Source organism: Strix uralensis, chromosome 6 (assembly GCF_047716275.1).
Source record: "Strix uralensis isolate ZFMK-TIS-50842 chromosome 6, bStrUra1, whole genome shotgun sequence".
Lineage (NCBI taxonomy): Eukaryota > Metazoa > Chordata > Aves > Strigiformes > Strigidae > Strix > Strix uralensis.
The window spans coordinates 9667851-9694223 of NC_133977.1; the positions used below are offsets into that span (position 1 = coordinate 9667851).

The window sequence follows — 26373 nt, forward strand, 5'->3', positions numbered from 1 at the left end:
ATTCAACACTCGCAGATTCTTGGATCACTATCAACCATACACCAAATACTGTACTTGGGCTGAGTACCAAGATGTGGACACTAAGCCAGTTCTCATTTCAAATAACTTCCAGTTTTATTCTATGGAGTTATGTCAATTATATGCCAGTACAGGATTTGGTCCAGAGGATCTGTTCCAGATACTGATTAAACACATATGTCAGAATCAAAATAACAGTATTAGTCAAAATAGCAACATCAGATTGAAGAAATAGTTTTATAGATCTTTGCTCTTGGCACCTGCTCATGACTTTTGGACACTTTCCATTCCAAATTCTGTATCTATCAACCCTGCCTTTTTCAGTTTAGCCCTCTATCTTAGCCTTTAAACTGGAATTTAGGACAAATACTCCAAGTTACCAGGAAGTCTCATGTTTTGGATAAGATACCAGCAGCTGCAGTCCTGCAAACAACCCTGCTCCAAGCATGGCAAAAATGCTGGGGGTGCAGCTGAAACCCAAAATCAGATACCTCATGTAAGGTACCAAAAGTCAGCCCAGTGACAGAAAAAGAAGAGGTATCTTCACATCCTAGATCCCAGGTCTTTCTGGCACGGAATGCTAATCTAAAAAGATAACATTCCATTTTTTATCTTGAAAGATTGTATTAATTAAACTTTGTGGAACCATAACTAGAAACAGATTAATCACAATTTTCTAAACAAAAACACTGTAGAAGTGAAGAAAATCCCTTTTAAGGAAGGTTGTTCTCTTAGAATGATATTACCAACATTCATTTTTTAAACTTCTATGTACATATTAACTGTGGAGTTCAGCACCAAGTTTCATTAATTTCTGCGCATTAATTTCTGTGCGGGGGGGGGGGAAGTCAAATTCAAGATACAAACTTGTGACTCACAGAAGCCGTATAACAAAGGAAGAATTTTAAGTCTAGAAAGGCCATTTGTCAGATAAACAGATAATTACTATGCAAAATATTAATGCCACAATTTGAATAATTTTTAACTCCTTAAAATTAATCTGTCTTGAATGCTCACAAAAATATCATAATTCAATTCTGATAGAGATACATATTCTGGATAACCATACAGAATAAGTAATATTAATTAATACTCAAAAATCTGCCCAGGCTGGGTTAAGTAGAGGAAGAACATCAGTTTCTTTAGCCATAAACATTTACAGGGGTGATGATTACTAAAACACTAAGTGTAAGTCTTTTACATCCAGTTTGGTGGGTGGCCACCTTCAGCCCAAATTGGAAGCAAGACCAACTCTTGCCTTTTAAGACTCAAGAACTACATATATGAGAACGACCTACCTTCTTCTGCTAACAAGCACTAAAACTGGCATATTCTGGTTGGAGAAAATGACCCAGATACAGAGATAGGCCTTGATACAAGAAATCTGAAATCTATTACTGACTATAAGCTGTGCTATAACCAGCACACAAGGCTACTTGCTCTCCTTAAATATTGTAGGGTTCAGTTCCCAAAAAGGATAAACAGCTAGAACTTTTGATAGGACAATTTTTAGAAATGTAAGAACAAAACATCAGGGGTAGAAAAGGAGCAAAATGTCATTTTCGTGTTAGTTTTATATACTGGTTAAGCACAGCCCTGATCTTCCATTCCTCTGTAATGCATTTCTGCTTTGTTTGTTTTTCCGCCAATAACTGTCATCTGCTCCTATCCAGTAGTTTCTTATGAAGATTTAAAAACATATTACTTGAATTCTATCTTACTTTTGTATCTACTTTTTTTACTCAGGTATGAAGAATCCAAGACACAAATAGTATAGTCTAGAGAAAGAACAATATTGTAGACAAATTTTATCCCAACTGATTTCTAAAGAAGCAAATACAGGTACAGGTGCACCAAAATAGTAATCCACACTTTTAGTAGTATCTGAGACTTTAAAACAAAAAGAAACTGAATTGCTGATGTAAGGGTTCTTGCCCTTCTCAGCTAGCTCAGTGAGAGTTGACTTAAGACCCATTTCAGGTCCAAGTAGGACAGAGTTTCATTGACTTTGTGTGTGCTTGCATTTAGGGCAGAATGTTTATATTCAGAAAGGTGCTTTTCCCTATGTCATTTTTTTTTTTTTTTAACTTGAAATGCTAGATTGTGTTATTTAGTAACTAAGGAATTATGATTTCCATATAATTTTTCCTCAGTGGGATGTCATTTCAAGATACACCTTATTTTAATATCATGAGCACTATGTTTACCCATGTATGACTCCTGAAAACAGAGCAAGACTGACTGATTCTTGCCATTTCCCTGGAGCATGTCTGGTCTCTGAGGTTCATTAGTGGATCTTGCCAGAAGCCATCAAAATATAAGCTTCAAATTAATCCTTAGAGTAAAATGCCATTCACTTAAAGAATGATCTGATCTTTTTCACTTTGACAAGTTGTTAGTGAAATTTCGTAGTGTTTTTTCCATCCTGATGGAGATAGTTTTATAATCATGCAATTGTTTGAAAGCAAAACATAATTGATTGGAAAAATAACTGAAATCTGCTTTCATTCTAAAATTTATGGTTCATGTTTGTGGTTTTTTTTGTGGTTTGTGTTTTTTTTTTTTTTCTTTTGGGTGGATTGTCTGTAGTGCCAGGTACAACAACAGAAATGCATGGTGGCGCCAGCAGATCAGAAAATGGGTGTGAATGGTAAATAATGCCTTGACTTAGTATTTAGTGAGTAAATAAATGCATGCAGTGTCCTTGCTGGAAAGATCAAAGGGATCAAGACCAGGGACAGTTTTTAGAAAGAATGGGGTTTCCTCTGTTGGCTCTCCTTCCAATATTTTCTAACCACTGAAACTTTGTGCTCATGTACAACCCTTCAGGTTAAATTTTGCTATTACTTATACACACAGTCCCGCTGAGGCTTTGTTCCACTCAGCCACACCATTTTGACTCACTTTGTGTAGGTAAGACAGCAACCCTACTTTACTCTGTAAGTCATAAATACCATTGGAAATTGTCACACTAGAAATGTATAATAAATGTATATACTCATTCTTTCCCTTGCTCTGGCTGGACTGGATACAGAGGGAGAAAAGTCTGAGTCAAAGAAATGAATTACAGGCTTGAGAAATCTGCAAAGCCTATGCTGGACAATGACATGTTGCTGTTGCATCGGTTTGTATTCAGACAAATCGTTCTATTACATAAACACATCTGTGAGGAAACAACAGCTACCTATATGGGTAACTGAAAAGTAGTATAAAGAAACAGAACCTGCAAAAACTTTTAAATAAATTTTCATTTTATTTTAAACACCTGTAACTATTTGAAAAACTTGATCAACCTCATGGCAGTGTAAATAGGTACTAAGACTATATAATATAGTATCAAGACTATATATGTCATACAGACAGAAGATAATTTATTATATCTACTAGTCAAGTAAATGCCAGATACCCTGAGCTGTATTCCCTGCTCTGACTGTAACACAGGACTTCACTTATTTTTCTCTTACTTTACCACCTTTCTTTTTCTGTCAGTAAAAGGAAAGACAATAAATTGCTTAGTTACAGTACGTGGCTACTGATATGATCAGGTAATGTTTGCAGATTCTGAGGATTAGAAGCATTAGAACTAAAAAACATTATTAAAATATTACTTAGGGCAATGTGCACATCAGCTCCAGCCATTATTCTGACACAGGGATGGGAGAAAGATCTCTCATCTAGACATTCTTTGATGTCTAGAATAAATTTAGTGATGCAATTCATAGTAATGTTTATCAGGAAATACAGATGTGAAACAGACAATGTAACAGATTTAAGGCCTGATCTAAATATTACATAGATGTGAATTCTGAAAGGGATGGGAGATGGGTAACAGAAACATTTACATTTATTACAGACAAAGAACAATGCTACAAATCAGCTTGTCTTACATATATATATATATAGTCTGTTTGGGTCAGAAAACCCAAAAAGGAGCTTCTGAAATAAATTTTCTGATCTGAAATTTCTGGAAGTACTTTTTGTAACATATATAAACTTGCTGTGCTTGAAAGTGACCTGTGCTAATCCTAGAAGGTACTAATTTATATCCCGTGAGCCAACTCAGTGCCTATAGCACATCAGCAGATTTGCAGTTTTACGGAAAGGTCCAAGGCATTATGAAAATGGAGTAAAGTGACACCTACCTAGCTCTGTATAGCAGTAGGGTGCTACCAGGGTACATCTCTAATAGGCAGGAGAGATTAAGAATTTTCATCTGATTGTGTTGTCCATCCTCAGAATAACCTGTAAATTGTTTCCTGCTGCAGGATTGCCCAGCATCACTGTCTTGAGCTCAGTAATGACATATTTTGCTGCTGGGCAAGGCATATGTGACTGAAAAGTATTGAGAATGAATCCTTCTATCTTACCTCAAAGTCTAAATAAATGAACATCCAATATATGAATTCACTTGGGAAAAAGCCCACATAGTTGGTATATTATCTGAGGGTTATCACACACCTTAGAGGAGCTCTTTATTCTGGATTTTTTCTATTTCTATTGCTCCCCCTCAGTACCTCCTTCACTATCACTTTCTGTTTACACAGCCAGACACATTCCGTCTAATTGCCATGAAAGAAAGATCCATATTGGTTTTCCAGAGGAAACTCTCAATAAGACTTGAATTCCTTCAGTCTCTGAAAATATGAACTTCTCCATTTTCTAGCTTCACTGGAATTAACTTCCAATTTTAAGAATCTTCTAAGTTTCTTACACTCCTGTGAGGAGCAGGAGTTGGTTACTTTCACAAGGCTAAAAGCCTGAGTTAATTACAAGGATCATTTTTAATAGCAAAAACAGCATTCACAAGGCGCTTTCTCCATATTCTGCTGTGTATCAGATTTTGGATCTCATTTTCTTCTTTCTAACAATTAATTGACGAGATTTCAACAAAACAGAGCTTTTATGAGAAACAGCTATAACTGATATTTTAAATAAGAATTATTTACTACTCTAGTTCTAATTATGCTGAATCATAGCAGATGTCCAAGATTTTGGACAGCTTCTATCAACTCCTCAAGTGAAGGAGAAACCTGGAATCAAAAATTGGATTGGATACTCTGAAAGCAATAAAGAATATCTGTGCTGCCCACCAGCTTAGCCCAACATCAAAATCAATTTCACTTTAAGAACTCATTCAAAACAGGGCTCTAGTTAGAAAATAAGCTTTTTTGCATTGGTCTCTCTATTCCACAGATCCACCAAAGAAAGTCATACTTATCTTTCCAAATCCTCAATGTTTGCTTGTACAATGTAAAATAATTCAGATGACCACAACATAGTATAATACTTGGGAAACTAATTAGAGGCATCGCATTACTGCATTAATAGGAACTGAAGAGGGCCTCTACTTCCAAAATTCATATGGTTTGTGGATGGAAATAACAGATGCACATGAAGAACTGGTAGGAGGATAAGAGAATGGGTACTGGCCTGTTACGAGACACCACTTCTGACATTCTTCCAGTGTTTGAAAGTTGTTCTCATTGCCATGGCATCCACCGTATTCAAACATTTCACACTCACGGCTTTGAATATTGAAGTAATAGCGCAAGTGGATTGCTTTGCATGGACCTTCATCTGCTTTCATGGCACAGACCGAATGCCCTAGTTTCAGTGGTGGCAAAGCAGCACCTGTAATACAGAGGAGAAACAGAATAACTGTTAAGTTGGTCTGCTTTACTGCACATCATAACTTCAAAATGAGATTGCTTGCGTCTTCTACGAGAGAGACACTGCCTAATATCTGACTCTTAAGTTCTGAACACACTAAACAAAGACATAAAAAGAATCATCATCTGCATCGGAACACAAATTCCATTCAGTCAAACCACATGTGTGGTTTCGATTTTCAGCCAAAACAGCTCATATTATAAACTTTAACTCCTCATCATAAATCTCTAAATATCTATGGATAGCGGCTTAGTCACAGGAGCTAGTGAGCAATTCTGAACAACAAATGCATTGAGAAAATCCCAGTAGCTCCCACAGACACAATGACTACCTCTGCATCAAAAAGGCAGAAAGGGAGTTCCTTGTACTCTCTTCCATGCACTTCTGATAGTGAGCATAGCTCATAAAGACATCTCGTAGCAAACCGCGTGGGATGAACTAAGCAACACATCCCTGCAGAGGGCACCATTCCCCTGTCAGATTACACTTTGCTGGTACCTAAATCCATCCCGTACAACACAAAAGTCATCATACATTCCTCTTTTCTTTGATCTCACTGTTCTTGCATTAGATCTTTCAGGAGCTAAGAAGTACACAACTGGAAAGTTAAGATGAAAAAAAAAAATCTTTTCAAATCGTGTCGTTTCTATGTCTTTCAATATACATTAGGTCAGGGAATGTTGGGAATTGTCATATATATTGTGAAAAAGAACACTACACTAGCAGAGTTTTACACTTCAATGTCTATAAGGAGATTCTGACTGATGTACCAGTTTGTGATACTGCTCCCTTATCAATATATGGTTTAATATCTTTTCCTGCTTTTCTTTTCTTATTTTACCCAAGAGGACTTTGAAAGCTTTACAGAGCTCATGTGGTTGCAATAGCAGCCAGAAGAACAGACCTGAAATTTTCCATTCATTCTCACAGAGCTAATCGGGACATTGATGTCTCTTAACACATATATGCAAAAGTATCTATCAGTGCTCTTTGAAGTGGCCCAGGAAATGGGAGGGAAAAAACGGGTAAGGACAAGAGTTTACATGATTGTTGCACAGCTGCTTACTACTAACTAGATTAAGTTTCCAGTATTAATTAAAAGAATCCGCAAAAATCAGGCCTTATGTCATGGTAAAAAGGAAATTGGTATAACTACTACCTACCTGCTGGGTGGATATATAATTTTAATGTATAAAATTGGCCTTATTATGTAATCTTTAAATGAAATTCACAGCTGAGATGAATCCTCAAAAATACTCAGGTTAGTGGAAGTTTACTGACTTTATACTATATGAGCCACTTATAACTATTAAACCTACAGGAAATAAACAATTTTCAGCACTAAAATTTTTTAAGTCATAGGATTTAAATCCATGAAAAATTAACATTTATTACACAATTACCATCAGCACAAAAATTGTAACACAAATTTAGATCTTCCAAAAATAGACAATTTTGGTGTTAAGATATAGATTAATATGACTAATTTCAAAATTCTTATTAAATATTCAGCCCCTAAAATAGCTTGTGACTTTTTCCTCATTAGTGAAATTATATTTACAGATTTTGAAGTTGGGAAAATAGATTTGAAAATATTATTGGAGACTGTCTAATAGGAAATGTGGATGAATTAAAAGAAACATTTTTAAGAGATGTTCAATTCAGTAAGCTTCCTATGGAACTCAGCTTGCCAAACAGATTTCTGCATTTTGTTTCTTGAAAGTTTCCTTATCTGGGTGTTTCTGAGTCCACGAAGAATGAAGATTTAGAAGTCACGAGAGACCCCAAATTGAACCTCAAAGGTCTAAAGTTCTCCAACAGGTCTGGGGATCCTCTGGAAGGGACTTAAAATGGCTCAACTTGAAAAGTTGAGAGGATACTGCAATGTAAAATGAAACTTTGGAATTCCCCTACTCAGTAATGCCTTAAAGACGTCAAAGTTCTCAGTAACTTTTGGAATAACTCCTGAAATGTTAAAATCAAACATTCAGAGCTCCACAGAAACTGATCCAACTCAAATGTGGTTGGGGTGAGGACTGGCAGCTGATTTATAAACATGTTATTTTCTTGGCACACAAGAAATGAGATCTCCTACTGTGTCAGTGACCCAGTTCAGTCTAGAAGAGGTTATGAAAATTTACTAGGTTTCCTAACTACTAGAATTTCAGACATAGGGTTATGTCAGCTCATTTTCTTGCTACATTATGCCACACCAACATTGTGGGCTATCAAAACAGAAATAGCGTACAAGCATAGTTGCAAAACTACACAAAGATGATGAACAAATGGCTTAGTAGAGTTTATCTTGGGAACTTTCTGGTCTCAACTCCTAGCCTATTTCCCATCAAACCCACAGAACTAAATGATTGTTTTGCTTACCTCCTAAATCCTTTCCTCTGCTGCCCGTGACACTGTTACCACTGTCAGATGTACTGCAAACATAATGACCATCTGTGTCACACTTTTTGGTAATCAGATATTTATTTTCTTAGGAGTGCTAGAAAGTTACAATACTTTGACTAAAATCTGTACCCTGTGAAGCCCCCAGGGGCCAAACCCTCCAACTCTGAACAATAACCAAGTGATTCTGAACAAAGTCTCAAAGGGATTTATGGGAAATGAATCATTCTTTAGTCTGGGAACAGTGAAGGAATTCTTCCCCGTTATTTGTAAATTGATGTAAAATTAGCTTTCCTTCTCAGATTAGAATGCAAATGTGAGTGTTTGGCCAGTAGATCTGCACAAATACAAATCTGCCTGTACTCATTTTATGTGTGCAATATACCTTGAGGAAACTAGTTCTTAGTAAAAGGCATCCTCCTCTGCTCTTGAACACTGGAACAAATTGTTCCTACTACATTTTAGGTCCTGTGTGAAGATCACAGAATATAACATTTAGGGAAGATGTCTGTCAGTGAATATTCTTCAATAGAAACACGGGAAGTTAAAACGGAAAGGAATTTTAATGGAGTTTCTCATTCAAGTTTTGGCATGTTTGTATGGGATAAATACCTTGAGACCTTTTCCAGAAGATGTCCAAATTGTTCTTAAAAAAAACTCCAGGGAAGTAAAATTCCCAGCAACCTGAAGTAGTCAGTTCCAGGATTTTACTACCCTTCTTGCAAGACAGGCCTTTTTTGTAGTATACAGCCTGAATATTGTCTATTACTTAAATCATTTTGCACTTCCTTCAGTGCACAGACAGAACGATTTAAAACCATATATATAGTAAATGTGTTTTGATTTTCTAATCCACCATTTGTGTCTTGCAATTTAAGGCTGCTGCAGAAGAGAGAGTGGCCTCCTGCACTGTCAGCCTTTACTTTGGGCTCTCCAGGTTCAGCTCCTTCCGTGGCTGCTCGAAGTCTCCATGGTACAGCACTCACAGCATCACTTCAGTAGCCCAGCTCTGGTCTAGTTTCTTTCAGAAGACTTCTGTCTCCTCTTAATTATCTCTAAACTAAATAAACTCCTTTCTTCCAATCTTTTTATTGACCTTGCTTTCTAACTCCCTTAAAACTCTCCTTTGGATCTTTTCCTATTGGTCTGAACTGCTGTTAAAGTGTGCTGCCCAGAGCTGAACATAATCCTCTACATGAGGCATTACTGTTGTCAAATAGAGTGGAATAATCATACTTTGTTTTTTTCCTTAATACAACACAGAATTATTTGCCTTTTTTTTTACAACAACATTGCATTATTTTTGTAATGGTCTGTAACTTTCTCTTACTTTTCAGCAAATATAACCTTGTTATACAGGTGCTTCAACAGTTATTTTCCACCTTGTATTTATGAATGCTTTGATACTTCTTAAGTATAGCATGTTGCATTTTTCATTTTAAAAAGAAAATTAGTTTATTTCTTCACATTGGATCTAGCCCCATTGGATGTTTATTATTCATCCAATTTAGATATCCGGTCCAAATAAACTTAGAAAATTTCTATAATTATAGCACTGTACTACCTTAGACTAAGAAAATTGAGTTTGTTTTGCTAGAAATACACTAAGTAATGGTTACAGCTGATGTTCATCATCACACAAAAGTTATTATTTGCCATACTAAAACCAAAGCAAAGCAAAACCTCCTCTCCTCTCCTTCTTCCTCCCTGCCCCGTTTTTTTTAATTTAATGATTTCATTACATCAGCTATATAGGTTTTCATAACAGAAGGCACTAAGAGGCACTAAGCCTCCACTGCTCTGTCTTAATAATCTTTCCACTCCATAGTTTGTGGTAACTATAAAGTAATGCTGATGAAATGGCTCACAATGAACACGAGTTTAGTGCAGCTATTTTATGTCACTACCTTCTTCCTCCATTCCTTCCCCCTTCCTGTCCTGGCAACTGTCAGAAACAGGATACTGGCCAAGACTGTTTCTACACAGCACAGCCATTCTCACATTTATTGTCATTCACATGGCAACTTTTGCAACTCAAGACATGGCTGTTTAACGCATGAACAGCCACTATTAACTAATATGCAGTAATTTCATCATGAGAGCTCTAATAATCTGCAGTTAGTCACGTTGTATCCCTGAGCACATGGACCTTGTATGAGCAATGCACAGCACTGTGATTCACTTGACTAGTAAGCAGTATAATATTACAAAGCCAGAAATGGTGAATAATGTCTCTAATCCTCTTACATTAATACAAGTAAAACCCATACTTTTTCCCCTGGCTGTAGGAATAATAAAAGACTCTAATTTGACTTTCAGACTCTTAAGGATAATCTGCAGGGCTGGTTGTTAAAAATATATCCTTTTGATTAGAAAGTGAACTGATTTCTGTATTATACCTACTGCACAATAAATATGAAAGACAACAATATTATTGCAGAATTGCTTTTCAGAACAGAACTATATCAATTAAAGTGGGAAAATAAAACTTGGTCAGGAATACTTGTGACTTTTTATGTTAAATACTTGCTGGTCTTGTTTGCTTAGGTTACGGGTTCTCAACCTTATATGAGTTTCTGTGGTTATCCTTAATTATAAAGATATGCTGTCATCTTTCCAGGCTTTCTTGTACATGTGTCTCTTTGATAAGTGATATCAATACTAAGCACCTTGTCACTAATGAATAGCTGTTTCTTCTCTCTCCATCTTTGTCAGTTTGACAGCTTCCCACCCGCACACTGTTCAGTGCTCTTCCTACTCATGTGTTTCCTACCCTTTCTTTAAGTAGTCACATTTATTCTTGATAAATTTTCACATACGAATAAAAAGCACATTCAACTTATGAGTAATTTTCTTCAGGCTTTGGAACATCAACTAAAGTGCTCCCAACCACATGAGGTATTACTGAATAATATACATAAACTAGTTATTTTTATATCTTAAACTAGTTACTTTAATATCTTTTATTTTTGTTATAACCCTTATTTATTGGTGGAAAAAACGACAGGTTTTGCTGGCAGAGAACAAACTGAGAAACCTTTTTTATCCCATTGGACTTGACTTGCAACCTTAATTATTACTGTAATTTAAATACTAATAGACAAATAACTCCAATTCACAAAGCACTTGCACCCAATGTGATCCAAAAGTATGACATTACGAATAATGGATGCACACAACTTATTTTACCTTTTATACCTGAAATTTATTGAATTCTAGGGTACAATATGTCAATGTTTTATAACAATCTAACTTAGAAAATAAATATTATCAGTGAAATTGCAGTTAATTCTACAGTTAAACTCACTGAGAACAGAATTTCACTCTTAAACCACAAATATAATTTTAATTAGCAACGATCTAATCATTTTATAGAAACAGACTACTGCAAAAATATTTTTTCTGGTAAACACTGCAATGAGTCTTCAGTAGTCACAAAACAGGATTCTAGTTAAATTTCTAAGCATCGCATTTGATTGTTTTTTACTTTGGAGTACAAGCCTGAAAGTTCAGAACTGTTCCTCATATTAAATCAGTTACTGGTTGTATAATCTTAAATAACTTGTTGTAAAACAACCAGTGATAAAATAATGGTCAATAAAAAGACTATTCAATTTCCTTGAGATAATTATCTTATTGTCTTTTATAAACAAAGTAAACGGAGGAAAAAAATTAATCCAGCAGATTTCTTGTTCTCGTGATGAAGCGTGTTTTAACAAACAAGAAAATTTGGCCTTTGTGAACTGCAAGTTCAGGCTAAGGATTTTTACAAAACTAAGAGTCGCAGGGCAGACTAAAGATAAATGTGACTTTGCCCTCAAAGAAGGAGGGTATTTATGTACTTCAGCATTAAAGAGAAACAAATTTATTCGGTATGAAACACTCTTGACTACACAACCACGATAAGCATATGCTTAATGTGGAACAGCGCATGTCTTAAATTGTAGTGGCTAATTGTGGCACGGTCCTAAAGCACCAACTTCATTTGTAGTATAGTCATGATTGTGCACAATTAGTATTTTTGTCTCAAGGAGCACTGTTGCAGAAGTCTGATAGAAAGAAATAATCTGGATGGAAATCAGACAAGACATGAGCAGATTAAGTAGAGTGCCAACATAAAAAAAAAGGTTCCCCTTAGCTGCATTCCCAGTTAGGCTTCAAAATCAGACCTGTCAAATGGGAGAAGTATCCACTGCATAGTTCTCCGCAGCTTAAGAAAGAGATCACAATTTTAAATCATTTTCTCAAAGGAAAGAAGAATATTTTTGTATTGACCAAAAAGTGTATTTTTCCCTCATCTGTTTTCTCAGGATTGTTTGGGAAGAAATGAAAATATCTTTCACAATGATATACAGTATAGAAGTTTGATTCCCCCTTACTTAATTTCAACGAAGCAAAAGCAAACAATGATCTTACAATGGTAAGAGTCTGAGATCCAACCCAGATCTAACAGTCATACTTCTGACGCTATTTTTCTTAACAAACATCTTCTTCTAACTGGTGAGTTTTTCTTTATCCAGCAATATCAAATCACTTGGGGCTATACAAAGAGCTTCTTCAAGGCCCAGAAAAACAACTAGGGCAGTCATTGCATCATCCTTAGACCAAACCTTGCAAATTGTGACTCAAGAGAGCTGTGCACAGGACAGAGTAACATTAGTCTACAATGTTATTCATCGTGTTTCTGCTGTTTGCATGGGGAGATAAAACCTGAGTTTCTTTCCCTAAATATTGAACTTTTCCATTGGTCCTAGAGCAGAGCTTTAAGGGAATAATCTTGGTATCTAACACAGTGTTTTGGATTAGAAGTTCCAAAAAGCATGGGAAACAGAAGCTTTCATAGGAGGCAATTTTGCTAGAGCTTAATGCAAAATTCTGAGCATCTCCCTGTTAGTTAGAAATCAGTGCATTTTTAGCTTAGTTCTACTTTCAAAAGTTTCCCAGAAAAGAAAAAAAATCTCAAGTACAGAATTACATCTACACTGCATTTTAACACAGTGGGTTTTGTTGTTTGAGATAGTTTTATATGTCATTTTTGTAACCTCTTACCCAGAACATCCTCCTCTTCACTGTCATCAAAGTCAGTAGTTGCACGCCCAGTGACACAGACGAACAGCAAGATAAAGGTTAAAGGTAAGGAACATCCCTTCTTTCTTCCTTTCATCTTTCCTGCATAACATAAAAATGACAATATAGATTTCAATCAAATTCCTTGAGTGATCTGCAAAAGTCATTAGCAGGGTAGTGCATAGCCGTATGAGTAGATATACAACCAGGAGCTTTGGAAATAACGTGAGCTATGTTAGTATAATTATATTGTAAGCACAATGGAAAACAAGACAAGATTTAGTTGTGCTCATCTGATCGCAAGTCTCCTATCCCATCTCCAGTACAGATTAGAGGCATTGTTATTAACTTTTATTTTAAACCACAATTGAAATTACCTCCCAGAATACATAATGATATAAAACATAACACTTTGTCCTTTTAATGTCCTGATCAGTTTTACACAATGTATAGTTGGCTGGCATGTCCAATCCTTCCAAATATGTTTTACTCTGTCTGCAGACCCTAGATTTATTGCCACAGACACAGGATTCTATTTTTAACAAATATCTCACCAATTTATAATTCCTGGACTGAGTAAGTCGCATTTCACAGGAGTCAGTGAACTTTTTGCAACATGGGCTTCAGTGCTTTAAGAACTATTTTGTATCTTGTAGATCCCTTTAATATTGAATACCTCACTTAAGTGCAGAGCTATTATTTTCCACATCGGATGAGTGCAACCCTAGTCATCCACACAAAGAAAACACTTTTATTCTATGGCAGCTGGCATGTTCAAGTTGCCAAGGATGAGGTTATGAATGCACATATGAGAGCACCTCTGGAACACTTTTGCTTTAACCGTTTTAGAAATACATATTTTCCAATTAAGTAAAAGTTCATTAAGGATCTCTGAATTCCAATTAGAGAACAGGCTCAATATCTCCTTTAGCTACCAACAGATAGATTCCCTATAGATATCCTCCTTTCTTAAAGTATGATACTAAACTTTGGCTAAATTAATTAATCAAAGCTTAATAGAAATTAAAGATCTAAGGACTAAGACGTTCCTAGCCTTTGGACACTGTTTTGTCTTTAGTAGTTTTGTTTACATGCCTGCAAAGATAACATGTCTGCATCACCTAAATCAGCGAGGTGTAGGGAGGGCTATGGGAGTAGATGAGACAACCTGTCCCTGTGCTTGGGATACAGCTTTATACCAGGAAAAATCAAGAGATGATGCTGAAGTGACAGGTGACATTAATAGAAGTCATCTTTAACAGAGTAAACTTTTCTCTGAGTGATATATCTTTGTCTATGAAGTTAGAAGTAAATCGTAACTATGGTATCTAAGAAAACACTAGCAAGCAACGATGTCTCAGAAAGGCGAAACCTGCACAAAGAGAGATTAACCAATTTGCCACAGCTACTCTGAACTGTGCCAGAGCCAGAAGGTGCTGTTATACCTTCAACACCAAATCAGAGCCAGAATTTTAATTTCTCCCTGGACAACTTACCTATTTTTCCCTCTTGCATACTCAGTGCTTTCTTAACTTGCAGCGTATGTAGTAAAAAAGAAATGCATTCTTTGAAATTTGGTGAAAGTACAGATCAGAACATAAGTAGCACTAATTATTTGAATAATTTTTTAAACCAACAATTCCCTTTAGAAAGCTTCATTATATATAGTAGCAAAAACCACCGAGAGATGTCTTCATTCTCTTTTTTTTTTTTTTTTTTTTGGTAAAGGAAGAGAGTTTTGGGATCAAAGGAATTTCTATTTTCACCAGAAATTATGACAGCATTAACTTTTTCATCATAATGCTTTCCTGCTAAAATAAACAAAAGAATGTATTTGTCTTTCATACCTTCTAAGCTCAATTTTTAAGCTTGGTTTCTACAGTGACAAATCAAATCCTTTATCCACATATAGCTTGGCAAAATAATTCAGATCTCATTTTGTGCTATTAACCATGATTTTAAAAAAAACTTTCCTCAAAGAATATTTTTTACTTCTATGAACAAATTCAGAAATTGTTGCTTTCTACTAGACACGTAATAACTACTCTTGGAACAGAAATCAACTTGTTACAAATTCTGAAACATTATGTAAACTGAGAAAACGTGCAAGAGCTCCAATCACTCATCTTCAGACATTTTTCAAAGAAATAGAAGTAGTGTCCTTATTCATGTTTCTAACTAGAACTCCACTTTTACATTCCTTTATTATTTTGCATATTAAAACTTAATCTAATAAGGTATTATTCTTCCCCTTTCTCCAGTGACAAATTTCTAGTGATCCGTTTGCTCCATTCAGTGTGAATAATCCATAAATAATTTTTCCCCAACCTCTTTACTGGAAGAATTACTTATGTGCTGCTTGGCTGATGGCAGGATATCCCTACAGTATTGCTAAAACACAGGGAAAAAACTATGCTATGGATTTATCAGTTATCAGTTCACTCTGACATGCCAGACATTTTGACTTCATTACATCCATTAAAGCCACTCTCTACATTTATTTGTGTACCCCATCTGCTCTCATTTGTTTTACTTTTTTGAGAGTCTATTTGGAAGTCTCTTGTTTATATGTGATAATTATGTGTTATTTAATTATTTCCATTTTCTAATGCCATCCTCCTCCCAGCTGTTGTTCCAATGTTATCTAGCCACTGACTTTTTAAAATATTACACCCTTAAAGGAAAGGAAGAGTCTTTACTGAAATGTTGCTATCCACTAAATACTTTTGAGTTACAGTACCCAACATTATCATGCTCTCTCTGAGATATTCTTAGCATTTCTTGTCATTATTCAGGTAATTTTCCAGTCAACCAAAGAACAGATATTCCCTCCATTTTTTTCTGAGTACAGTACATACTATAACTTAAATTGAAAGCAAAGTAACTGTTCCAGACCGAGGGTACAGTATTTCAATTCCTTCACTCAACTGCTGCATTTCCCTTAAAAGAGTACCTTGTCAAAAGTAGGGCTTACTGGTGCTTGGGCAATTTCCCAGGAGGAAAAATTTAGGCTTGTATAACTGCATATCTGCCTTACTGCAAAGTCTACTGACAAAACATAATCTCCTTTATCTTCTTGCTAACCTTCCCTGAAGGTCACACATTCCCAGAACATTGTGTCAGGTATGGGTGGAGGTGGGATGAAGGGGGTGATGGCTTTAGTACTGAAATACTTAAATCCTTCTGTAGTTTAATTATTTCTTATAATTCCTAAAGGAAGAGTGAAATCCAAGACCAAAGTGAACTTGGCGCTGCTTTTTCAATTAAAAAACCCAAACCCTCTAGAAAAGTCTAAGTTTTCTGATTTAATGTTCAGCTGCCCAGTAACAGAACTTTAAAGCTGTAAGCCTCTTATGATATTGATTTTATTTCCATTTTTAATGCATTCTGTTTATTTTTTATAGTATTTATATGGAAAACACTATTCAAAATACTTCATCCATGACATTTGGCTCAGTAAAATATTCAATGCACACATTTGTGAAGGACTGTCTGTCATGGGAAAGATATGAAATGTTTGAGTTTAAATAATTCATGTTAAACAGTCTGATTATTTAGGCCAAAATCTGAAAATCTCTGGGAGTGTATATAGCCCCTTACTCCAGAAGGTTCCTAATTTAGGACAACCAGGAATCAGTCCCACATTAATACTGGCTTTTCTCATCAAAGTATCATTAATGCAAATTTCATAAATTCCTGAAATTTCCTTAGGAACCAGCATGCTACTGCTTCCAAACTACTTACCTTTTGAATGAGCATTTTTATATCTATAATAACATCTGAGTTACTTGACAGAAGAGATCAAAGGTCTGTGGGTAATAATTGGCACTGATTTATTTACTGGTTTAATTAAATGCTTTCATTTGTGAATAATGCCATTAGCTTCCCTCAGGCTGGAATATAGGTAGACAAGACAGACCACAAGCAATCAAGGAAGTTCCCAGTAATAAATCCTTACTACCTGGTGTTATAACTAAGCCTTGTTTTATCCTGCCACCTAAACACAGAAGTACAAGAAATCTCCCAGAACTTTTTTTTTTTTTTTGCTGAAGACAGATAAATATAATACTCCATGTGTTCCCCATGCAGTTTGCAGCCTCTGGAACCAGATCTTTTATATATGTGTGTGTGTATATATATATATATACACACACACACACACTTTTTTTTTTTTTTTTGTACTTAGCAGTCTCTTCAATACCAATTTCTATAGTTACCAGAATGCTTAGAAGCAAACATTTCTTCAGCATGGTGCTTATCTCTAACTAGCTAACTGGAAAAAGCAAAATAAAAGCTAGCATTTCCGGTAGTAGCCAAAACCAGTCAGCGTTAGAAAATGGCATAAAGTGACATTGTAATGACTGTAAAAGTGACTCATTCACACTGACAGCCCGGGAAATGGAAGCACACACACACACCAACAAAAAAAGGCAAAGGGTATAAGTAAATAGAGGAATGAATAGCAGGAGATAGGATGTGTATAGTCAGAGGTTGAATTTAGCACAGCTTAAATGTAAAGATAAAATGTCTAAGACAGGATCAGAGCACCTCTGATATAAAAGCAGACCTTTTCCAGTTCACTGTACTTCAGAGGCATTATATTTGCCCTATGATATCTTGTACTACCTACTAGGACTTGTATGACAGAGGTTTAATTAGATGTACCTGTAACATTGTCTCCCAACTGGCAGTCAGTGAGTTCCCTTCAGAAGTATTTTATTACATGTGCTATTTTGCAGCTGTTTGAAGCATCACATTTTCTCATTTACACTGGAGTAAGTATCAAGAATGAAGCAAGTATGAATTCTATCAACTCTGCTCTGATATAAACTGAACAAAAGAATGATGATACATGCCCTAGCTTTGTAAGTCCCAGTCAGTGCTTGTCTGGCATTCAAACTTACTTCCACCAGAGCAAAGCCTTGCAGTGTCACAGTAACTTAGTAAAAAGGGAGGCAGTCTACTGTGGCTCTTCAACACGCAAACATTATTGATTGAAAGCATGAACTATTGAAATTCCCCCCCCCTCAACTTACCTCCCTCCTGTGCTTTACAGTGGCAGCCCTAATAGTCTGTATTTGTCCTGAGATCAGAGACTCCATCAGATTCCTTCAAGAACTTCAAAATTCCTCCTTGTTATGAAGAATTTTGGGTGGTTACCTACCTTTCAACATTTAACATAAATGTTGACTTGCTGCTGCATTATTCCAGTCTCTTAAATTCCCACGTGAGAACTGGGAAGTGAAGTGAAAATTGGGAAGTGAAAATTTAGAAAAACAATGGTCTTCATTAGTTTTTATGCTGAAAAGTTGTATGACCTGATGTCACTGTTTCAGATTTAAACTTCTGCTTTGGTTCTGTTTGTATTAAGGCTGTAAATGCTGCTTTGCAAACACAACTGATAAATGAAAAGAAAACCTTGTTATATTTTGAAATTAAGCAAACAAAAAACCCCCAAATGAATAAGCCTACCACAAGAACACCCTTCTTTTTACATAACTATAGACCTCTCTTGCCTTTTCACTTTCCTTTGTTAACTCCTTTCACTTGCGCTTTAGAACTGTTTTCCATTCTCCCAGTTTAGCTCCAGGACCTATTCGTGCCCTAGTCAGCTCACACCTGGCACCAGTATGATTGCCATCCTATCTCCACTCAGCTTGTCTCGTGACACAGCTCCCAGACTCTAATTTCCTCCTCCATTGAGTTCTCCTTCTTACCTGGCTCAGCTGGGGGCTTATATCCATGATATCTATCACCCAAGAGCTGGGAACTGGATATGTTCTGGGAGGCAGAGAGATGGTGAGAGTATGCCTGGGCAACAGTAGCCTGCAAGTAATTTTCCCAATGCCCTGATCACGCAGTGCAGAGCACCTGATGCAACAGTCCAAGTGAATTATAAACTCTGAAATTAAGAGTGATTTTTTAAAATAGCTGCATTTTTCACAGGAAGACTGGATTTGCCTACACCAAATCATATAACTACTAGGGATACCTTTATGGAGAATGATTAATGATTTTGTAGCTACTTATACTAGCCATAGGGAAAAAATCCAGCATTATAAGCTTATCATAAAGGTCATAATGTGAACATTAATTTAAATTCCAGTTTCCACCTCATAGAAGACTGATTCAAACAAATAAAAAAATAAGCCAGTTATTTATTTAGGTATGGCAACTGAATCTATTTGACATACCACATCCCAGTCTGAGGTAAATCTCTACATATACAGCCTAGTTTCATTGTGACGTACCTCTCAACAGGGGAAGGAATCAATCTTTTGCTCCTACCAAAATATTTTTAAGTGTGGACTAAACCAAATTACTAGTTTACATAATTTCATAAAACTTAATAACAAAACACCAAAACCATCACACTAAATCCTTTACTACTTGGACAGAAACTACCTGTTTGTAGCACAAATATAGGACATATAATCCTATTCTGAAACAGAGAATGCCTTCAGCATCCTAATAATAGCTACTCTCAGAGCACAAAAGCCACTAGCAAACCAGACAAGCAGCAATATTAGTTATGGTTTTAGGAACACAGCATGGAGGTCTCAACATTAGCATTATAAAGCCTGTAGCCTTTTTTCTAGCAGTTTGGACTGGAAAAGTACTTTTTCAAATCCCAGATGCAGTTATTGATAAATAGTCACGTATTTAGAAATCGTCTAACTTACCACAACCTTCTCTTCCAACAGCGTCATTTCAGTCCCGTGTGTTTGTTATCAACTCAGTTGTGTGTAAATTCATGTTGTACACACTACAGCAACACAACTACTCGATTTCATTAAAGTGAAGTTTTCAGTTACTGGCAGTGTAACAGGCAGGCACAGGAGGAAACTACCTGTCACACTGATGCCTCTTGTGACTGATTTTGACCATATCCAACTATTACAGTTTTGTAACCTCATAATCACATAGATCACATTTTGCACACATACCAAAGATCAAAATACAAGTTTCCTTGCTTTATCAAGCAAGTTCAGCTCACCCTGTCTAACTTCCCAGCTGGAGACATCACATACATTTTTACTGCAATGGATGTACAAGCTTTGGATCGTCACACAGGTTAGAAATGCTGTAATTGTCATCAGTGGGAATACCCCCATATTCAGACTGCCTCAGATTATCACCCTGTAAATACTTATAACCAATATAAAATAACACTTCCATAGAAAAAAAAAAAAAAAAGGGTCATGTTCCCTTCATCTCCCACCAAAGTATAGATAGTGCTGCTTATTATGGTGGCAGTGCCAGCTTCTCTGCTGGACTGTGCTGGACTTCTGTGCTGAACTAGAGCATTCATCAGATGAGTTTCAGACTCATGAAAAGTTTCGGACTGATGAAAGCATAAATCATCATCCAGAACCTCATTATGTTAAAGACTGTACGAATATAGAGGAAAAAGATTGTTTCTCAACTGAAGCAGAAAACATTTACAGAAAATGCTAATACACTCCTGCAGATCTTTCTGTGAAGTTCATAAAAACTGTATAAGCTCAGTAATTCCTTCATAAAATACTTGTATTTCTAATTTACTTGATGCAATTGCTATTCTCAATACAATTGTTTTAAAATCAGTTCTTTCTGAATGCTCTGTTTTCTGGAAAATGTTTGAACTTTCTTGCATCCAGACCACATCCTGGGTCAACCTATTCAAATGTCTTTTTTTTCACTAAAAAGTAAATCAAATTAACCAGTTAACTGCAGAGGTATACTCAGTTATGAATGGCACACATCAGGGAAGACGGCAACAATACTAAAGATGGAAAATGAACAGCTGTATTAACAGCAACAGGAAATAATTAAGGAAACTGAACAAAGGAGTTATGAGAGAAAATTAAAAGAACTAAAAATAAGTCTATTTTGCTGTGAAATGCTATGAGAGGAAAGGAATGATACAATTCCCCATATGGTTTTGCTTCATTCTGTCCCCAAGGCACTCTGTCCCTATTGTAAAATAAAAACAGTTCCATAAGAGAAACACACAGAAGTAGGAGGTTTTTTTAAGACTGTTCTCCCTGGTTTCAGTGTGAAGAGCTTTAGTTATGAAGACCCCATCTTCAATCCTTACCAAAACATCTATTTTGGTTTCTTTAGGAACTGTCAGCTTCTCCTAGTTCTTAGACAGAAAATATGACTGCTCAGAATGTAGCCCAAACGAAGAGCAGATTTTAAACAGTATGCACCAAAATTGCGAGGTAGGATAGTCACATAATTCTTGAGGCTCCTCAGCTCAAGTGATGTTGTATTTTTTGATTTTAAAGTTTCTTTTCTTGTTCCTGTATACATGCCCTGACTCCTTCTGGCAGACATTCTCAGAACATACTGAATGCAGACCAGCAAAATCATGACAGTTACAAAGCAATTCAAGCAGCTACCATTTTATTTTAAAATGCAGAAGAGTTTTAGCCAGAATCACCTTTTTAAAGTAAATGTAGGTACTAAAGCAGCTTTCCAGGATGTGAGAGATGGTGTCAATGTCTCTTTTTTCCAGAAGATATTTAGTATTCATGTTCCCAGAAATGATCCTAATCCCATTGATGTATCCATGAGAGCAATCTGTGTTCTCTGCCCTAAAAGTAATTCAAGATCCACAGAGTCAGAAGAATAGCGTAAAGGATATCAGTGCCCCAGTACTGGTGAACAGACAATCTGAGTGCTAGTATCTGCTCCTGTTTAGGCACTTAACTTGGAAGGGTTATTGGAGAAACATATAAACAGTCCATCCAGTAATTCTCCTTCTCTGGCTGTGGATCTGGCCTAGCTAGAAGTGAGATTTCAAACTCACTAAAGGCTCTGGACATGTTCTCTGAAAGTCTGTTAGGAAGCATATTCTTTTACACCTTTGCTTTGTTTCCTAGACACACTATATTCCCTCAATCTCTTAAAATTTCCTCTCTGACAGAAGTTCTACCTCCTTTTGTACACTCTCCCTCACTCATCCCAGATCCCTTTAGATCTGACACTAAACCCTAAAATAGTTACCAATTTGTAAGTTTTTACCCTTAGACTTTCAAAATTAACTCTCCAATGAGATTAAGGATAGATAAATCCTATGCCATTAATCATTCTATCTGTCCTGAGAAAGATCATAAAACTTTGTTATAGTTATTCTTCATTTAGAATATGAGCCAGATGAGTTACAATTGAGCCTTCATTAGCAATAGTAGTAAATGTGGGGAGTGCACTAAAAGGCTAAATGCACTTTAAAGGTCATATAGCTACACCAGACAGTTGAAATGCATTAAATCTCCAGATTGCACAACATAAGGATAAACATAAAGATTACTGAAGGTCAATTTAAAGCTTGCTTGGAGATTCTCCAGCATAGAAGTTATAAAATTTTCAAAGCAATGGATTTATTAAGCAATTGCCCACATGACTACTTTTTAATGAACCCTTTCATGTGGGACATATTTCACAGGAGAAAAGGCCAGAGCAGAATATGATTTAATCATCTCTACCTCCTCAATATTGCTTTAGTTGTGTGCAGTACACACATAGTAAACTTGATTACAATTCTTAAATTCAGTTTAAACAATAATCCAAATTAATTTACTGTAGATACAGATACTTACTGCCTTCACAGACAATCACAAACTCTCTCCTAGTAGAATTAAATAATTAGCAGAATATTATAAAGGGAAGAGGCTGACAAATTTTCCCAAGTAGGTGGCTAGCAATTCCTACAGCATGCCTTTGCTGTTCATATCTATACTGACAGATGAACTTCCTGTCTTTGTGTCTGTCCATAAGACATTCAGGAAGGAAGGTTTATATCTTTACATGTTTTCCATGAAGTACTTTGATGACTAATTCCTAGAGTACTGAGTCACACTGACCTTTCACATACTCACCCCATCCAAATTGCTCTCCCTACTCCACTTTTCCCATTGTTACATGCCTTTTCTTCATTTAAATTCTATTTAGATTTTCTAAAACATATTTAAATTTTACCTAACATTATTTATTTTTTTAAATACAGGCTTACAGGCTAGTATCACTGTTTTTCCTTACACAGTTACTGAAAGTGACGTTTATGTGAGTTCTTCCAAATAAAATATTACAAAAATCACCAATAATATTCTGGGGTTTCAGCGGGGTGGAGGGGGGGAGATTGTGTTTGTTTTTTACATTGGCACCAAGGTCTGTAAGCCTCATTCACTACTCTCCTCATTGTTCAAGTGTTTCTAGTTTCTTGAGCATTTCAATATACATTGTGAGTGAAATTGGCTTATAGTAGCATCAGCTTAATTTGATTCTCCTAAAATCTTCCTGTACTTCTCAAAATATTAATTGCTTCAAACATTACATGCCTTAGAAGGATTTGAAGTAGTCTCGCAGACCATTCTGCCTGAATCAATCATCCCTTGAAGCTACTGTAGTGGAGAAACTGTTTTAAAAAATGAGGGTTTTTTTTCAAAGTCCAGCTATTGATCAAAACTAATATATTCACCTTTAGGATGGCTTTCTTTCAAAGAACGGTCTTGGAGCTCAAAATACCTTAGTCCGAGATTCTGACAACCAAAGATTAGTTGTACTACTAATCATAAAAGTATATTCATTGTCCTACTGTTTCAAATTTACAGAGAAAAAAGGTCTCCCTTTTTGCAGCACTCATTGCTGGACTTTGAATCTAAACATCTGGCTGCTGCATTTACCACATTCTAAAGAAAACATAACTACATACTGCTTTCTGCCAGCTAAAGAAAAAAAGATCTCTCATGTAAAACTGAAAGTCTGTTACAAAGTACTCACCAAACTCCTGGCAACAGTTCTGGAAGAAAGAACTCTTGAACCAGTGCTGAATATGATCCTCCCCTACTAATTCATGTTGAGGGGGTGTGGTGGAAAGCTACAAAGGCAGGATTGCAACCTGATCTTCCTAGAGCAGGCTCCTGCTTGCGGATTAATCAGCTAGTCCTTGTTATTGTTATTTGTAGAACACATGGGTTCGCTGTGTAGAAGTCACAGATCTGCAGCAGCAGCAGGGACGCTTCCTGTTTAGAGTTTTCAGAACTGCCTGCAGTTTAGAGCAACTGTTTTCTAAACAGCACCAGCTAAAATGAAATGCACTTTTAAAGAATAAGAAACAGTCTACAGGATATTCTATTTGATGTACCTTGCAGGCTTTGATATGGCTCATGAGGATGCCATATTCACTGCCTATTTAAGAGGGATACATTGTATTTTATTGTTGTTGTTTGTTTTAACATAAAGCCAGGTAAGTCACTCTATATGCAGGCTGCATTCATCACAATATCTGGAGCTATACTACAAAGGCTATTCTGCCTTCAGCTAAAACATACCATCTATTTACAAATCATGCTAATACCTGCTAAAACTAAGCACCGTTAAGAGTACCATAGCTGAAGACAACAATGGAAACTAGCTGTAAGTTTAAGACCTTATAAATTGGGGATGTAGACACAGACAACCAGAATCCTAGTCCTGGACAGACAGAATGAGAGTTTCCTAGATAATGAATTAAACAGCAACGGAGGCAGAAGTAACAGCTGGAGAACAGTAATTTACAGTTAGCAGCTGTAACTAATTGCAATTATTTCTGGCCACAGACAAACAGGTGAGTTAAATCATTCATTGAAGATTTATATTCATCTGTTCATCACCATCCTGACACAGAGTGGAAGTTTGTCATAGTCAGTTAACAGGTTAACTATCTCTGACACAAACAGAAGTGGCTCCTGGCAGCTACTTAGATCTCCTGACTGTTGTTCCTAACTGTAGGAATGTCTGTAATACTTTTCAGGGCAAAGACAGTAATCAGCTGAGTCTACTGACTATTAACTGGGTCAATAATCAAACTGTCTTGAACAGACTAGAAGCACTCACAAAGTAAAGGGGCAGCTTAAATGCTGGGGGTGGGTTTCTACCAAACAGTTACTAATTACCAACTCCTAGCTCAGATAAGAGGAGCAACCCAGCTGAGGAGAAGTCAGTTAAATGGAAATGGTCAATCAGTCATTTGTGTGACTCCAAGACCCTGAAGAACATATTTTGGGGGCCCATATGTTAAGAGTTAGTATCTGTCAGCACTATCCATAAATCTCTTTGAGGGTCACAAGTAAGATAGTCCGAAACAGATGTACTAAAATGACACCACAATTTAAAGAAGTTCTGTCTGCACATTTATAATAGAAATGAAACCAACACTTAACCATAGTGCTAAATACATGGTGTTCAGAAATTAAAATGATGCACAAATGTCCGATCTTGCTATTGTTTTACTGTACCAGAACAGAGATAAAGCAGCACAAAACCGTACAAAAAGTTTTGTGTGTGCATGTTGGGGGAATACAGTGAAAGATTGGTGAAGAGGATTGTAAATGTGCTCAAGTGACTTGCAGCTGGGGTGTCAAAAACCACACATATCATACTAATTGTTGTTTAGGTTTGTGGGCTTGATGGGTAGAACATCTGTTTAGATAACACAGGCCTGTGAGAGACTCAGGGGCACCTTATGGAACATCCTTGAGATTCTTGCCCTGTTGTGGGAAAGATCAAAGCACTGTGGAAAACTATGCCTGCAAAAATCCCTGATCCCAGGCAAAAGCAGGATCGTTGAGATCTCTTCCTTCTTCTCCTCTTCTGGCTAGCAAGGACCAAGCTCCACAGTCCCAGTGTCCCTGCTTGTGTGTCTCTGCCTGGGTGCTGCTGCAGAGAACCCCTGGGTCATGAGGGGGTTTTTCATGAGAATATTTGCATTTCATCTGTGATTTTGTGGTTGTTCCTGCATCCTGCCTGTGTCAGCTCACACACATATATAATTTTTTTTCTTTTTTTTTTTTTTTTTCTGTAGCTCTATCATCCCTGAAGGAAGATTTACTAGGTAACACAGTTGGAAAAACACAAAAGCATTTGCTTACACAAGCATGTTCTTCGGGTCATAACACAAATGCCTCTCTCAGTGAGGGTGATATTGCTTGGTCTTTAACATAGATGTTTGTGATGTTTGGTTGCCCTCTAGTGATGCAGCTTCATTTTTCCACTGCTTAGTTCTTTAAAAATTTTCACAGAGGCCAGAGCTTCCTGTCTCCTGCCTTCAGCAAACTAAATCATAACTTAGTACTTCTACTAGGTGCCTGAACTGGATGAAGAAGTATGGGTATTTCTGAATCCTCATAAGGAACCAGATAGCAAGCTTACAGGAAAAATGCCACCAGCATAGTTCACTTGTCCCAGTGAGCT

The 26373-nt window shown here is 36.4% G+C and overlaps 1 protein-coding gene across 6 annotated transcripts in view; it reads right to left on the minus strand.

Annotated features, from left to right (window-relative positions):
- Positions 1 to 26373, minus strand: part of TFPI (tissue factor pathway inhibitor) — a 62855-nt gene that overhangs the window by 15760 nt on the left and 20722 nt on the right. Inside the window, exons 1-4 of one of the 6 annotated variants that reach the window (XM_074872668.1) lie at positions 23923 to 24116; positions 18320 to 18389; positions 13138 to 13257; positions 5449 to 5649 (exon numbers count right to left, since the gene is read on the minus strand). In XM_074872668.1, coding sequence (XP_074728769.1) covers positions 5449 to 5649; positions 13138 to 13257; positions 18320 to 18329 — 331 coding nt within the window. In that variant the 5' untranslated portion in view covers positions 18330 to 18389; positions 23923 to 24116. Of the gene's footprint in view, positions 1 to 5448; positions 5650 to 13137; positions 13258 to 16899; positions 16919 to 18319; positions 18390 to 22742; positions 22878 to 23922; positions 24117 to 26373 lie in introns of those variants that run through there. The other 5 variants (XM_074872670.1, XM_074872671.1, XM_074872672.1 and 2 more) reach the window with 5 other exon arrangements.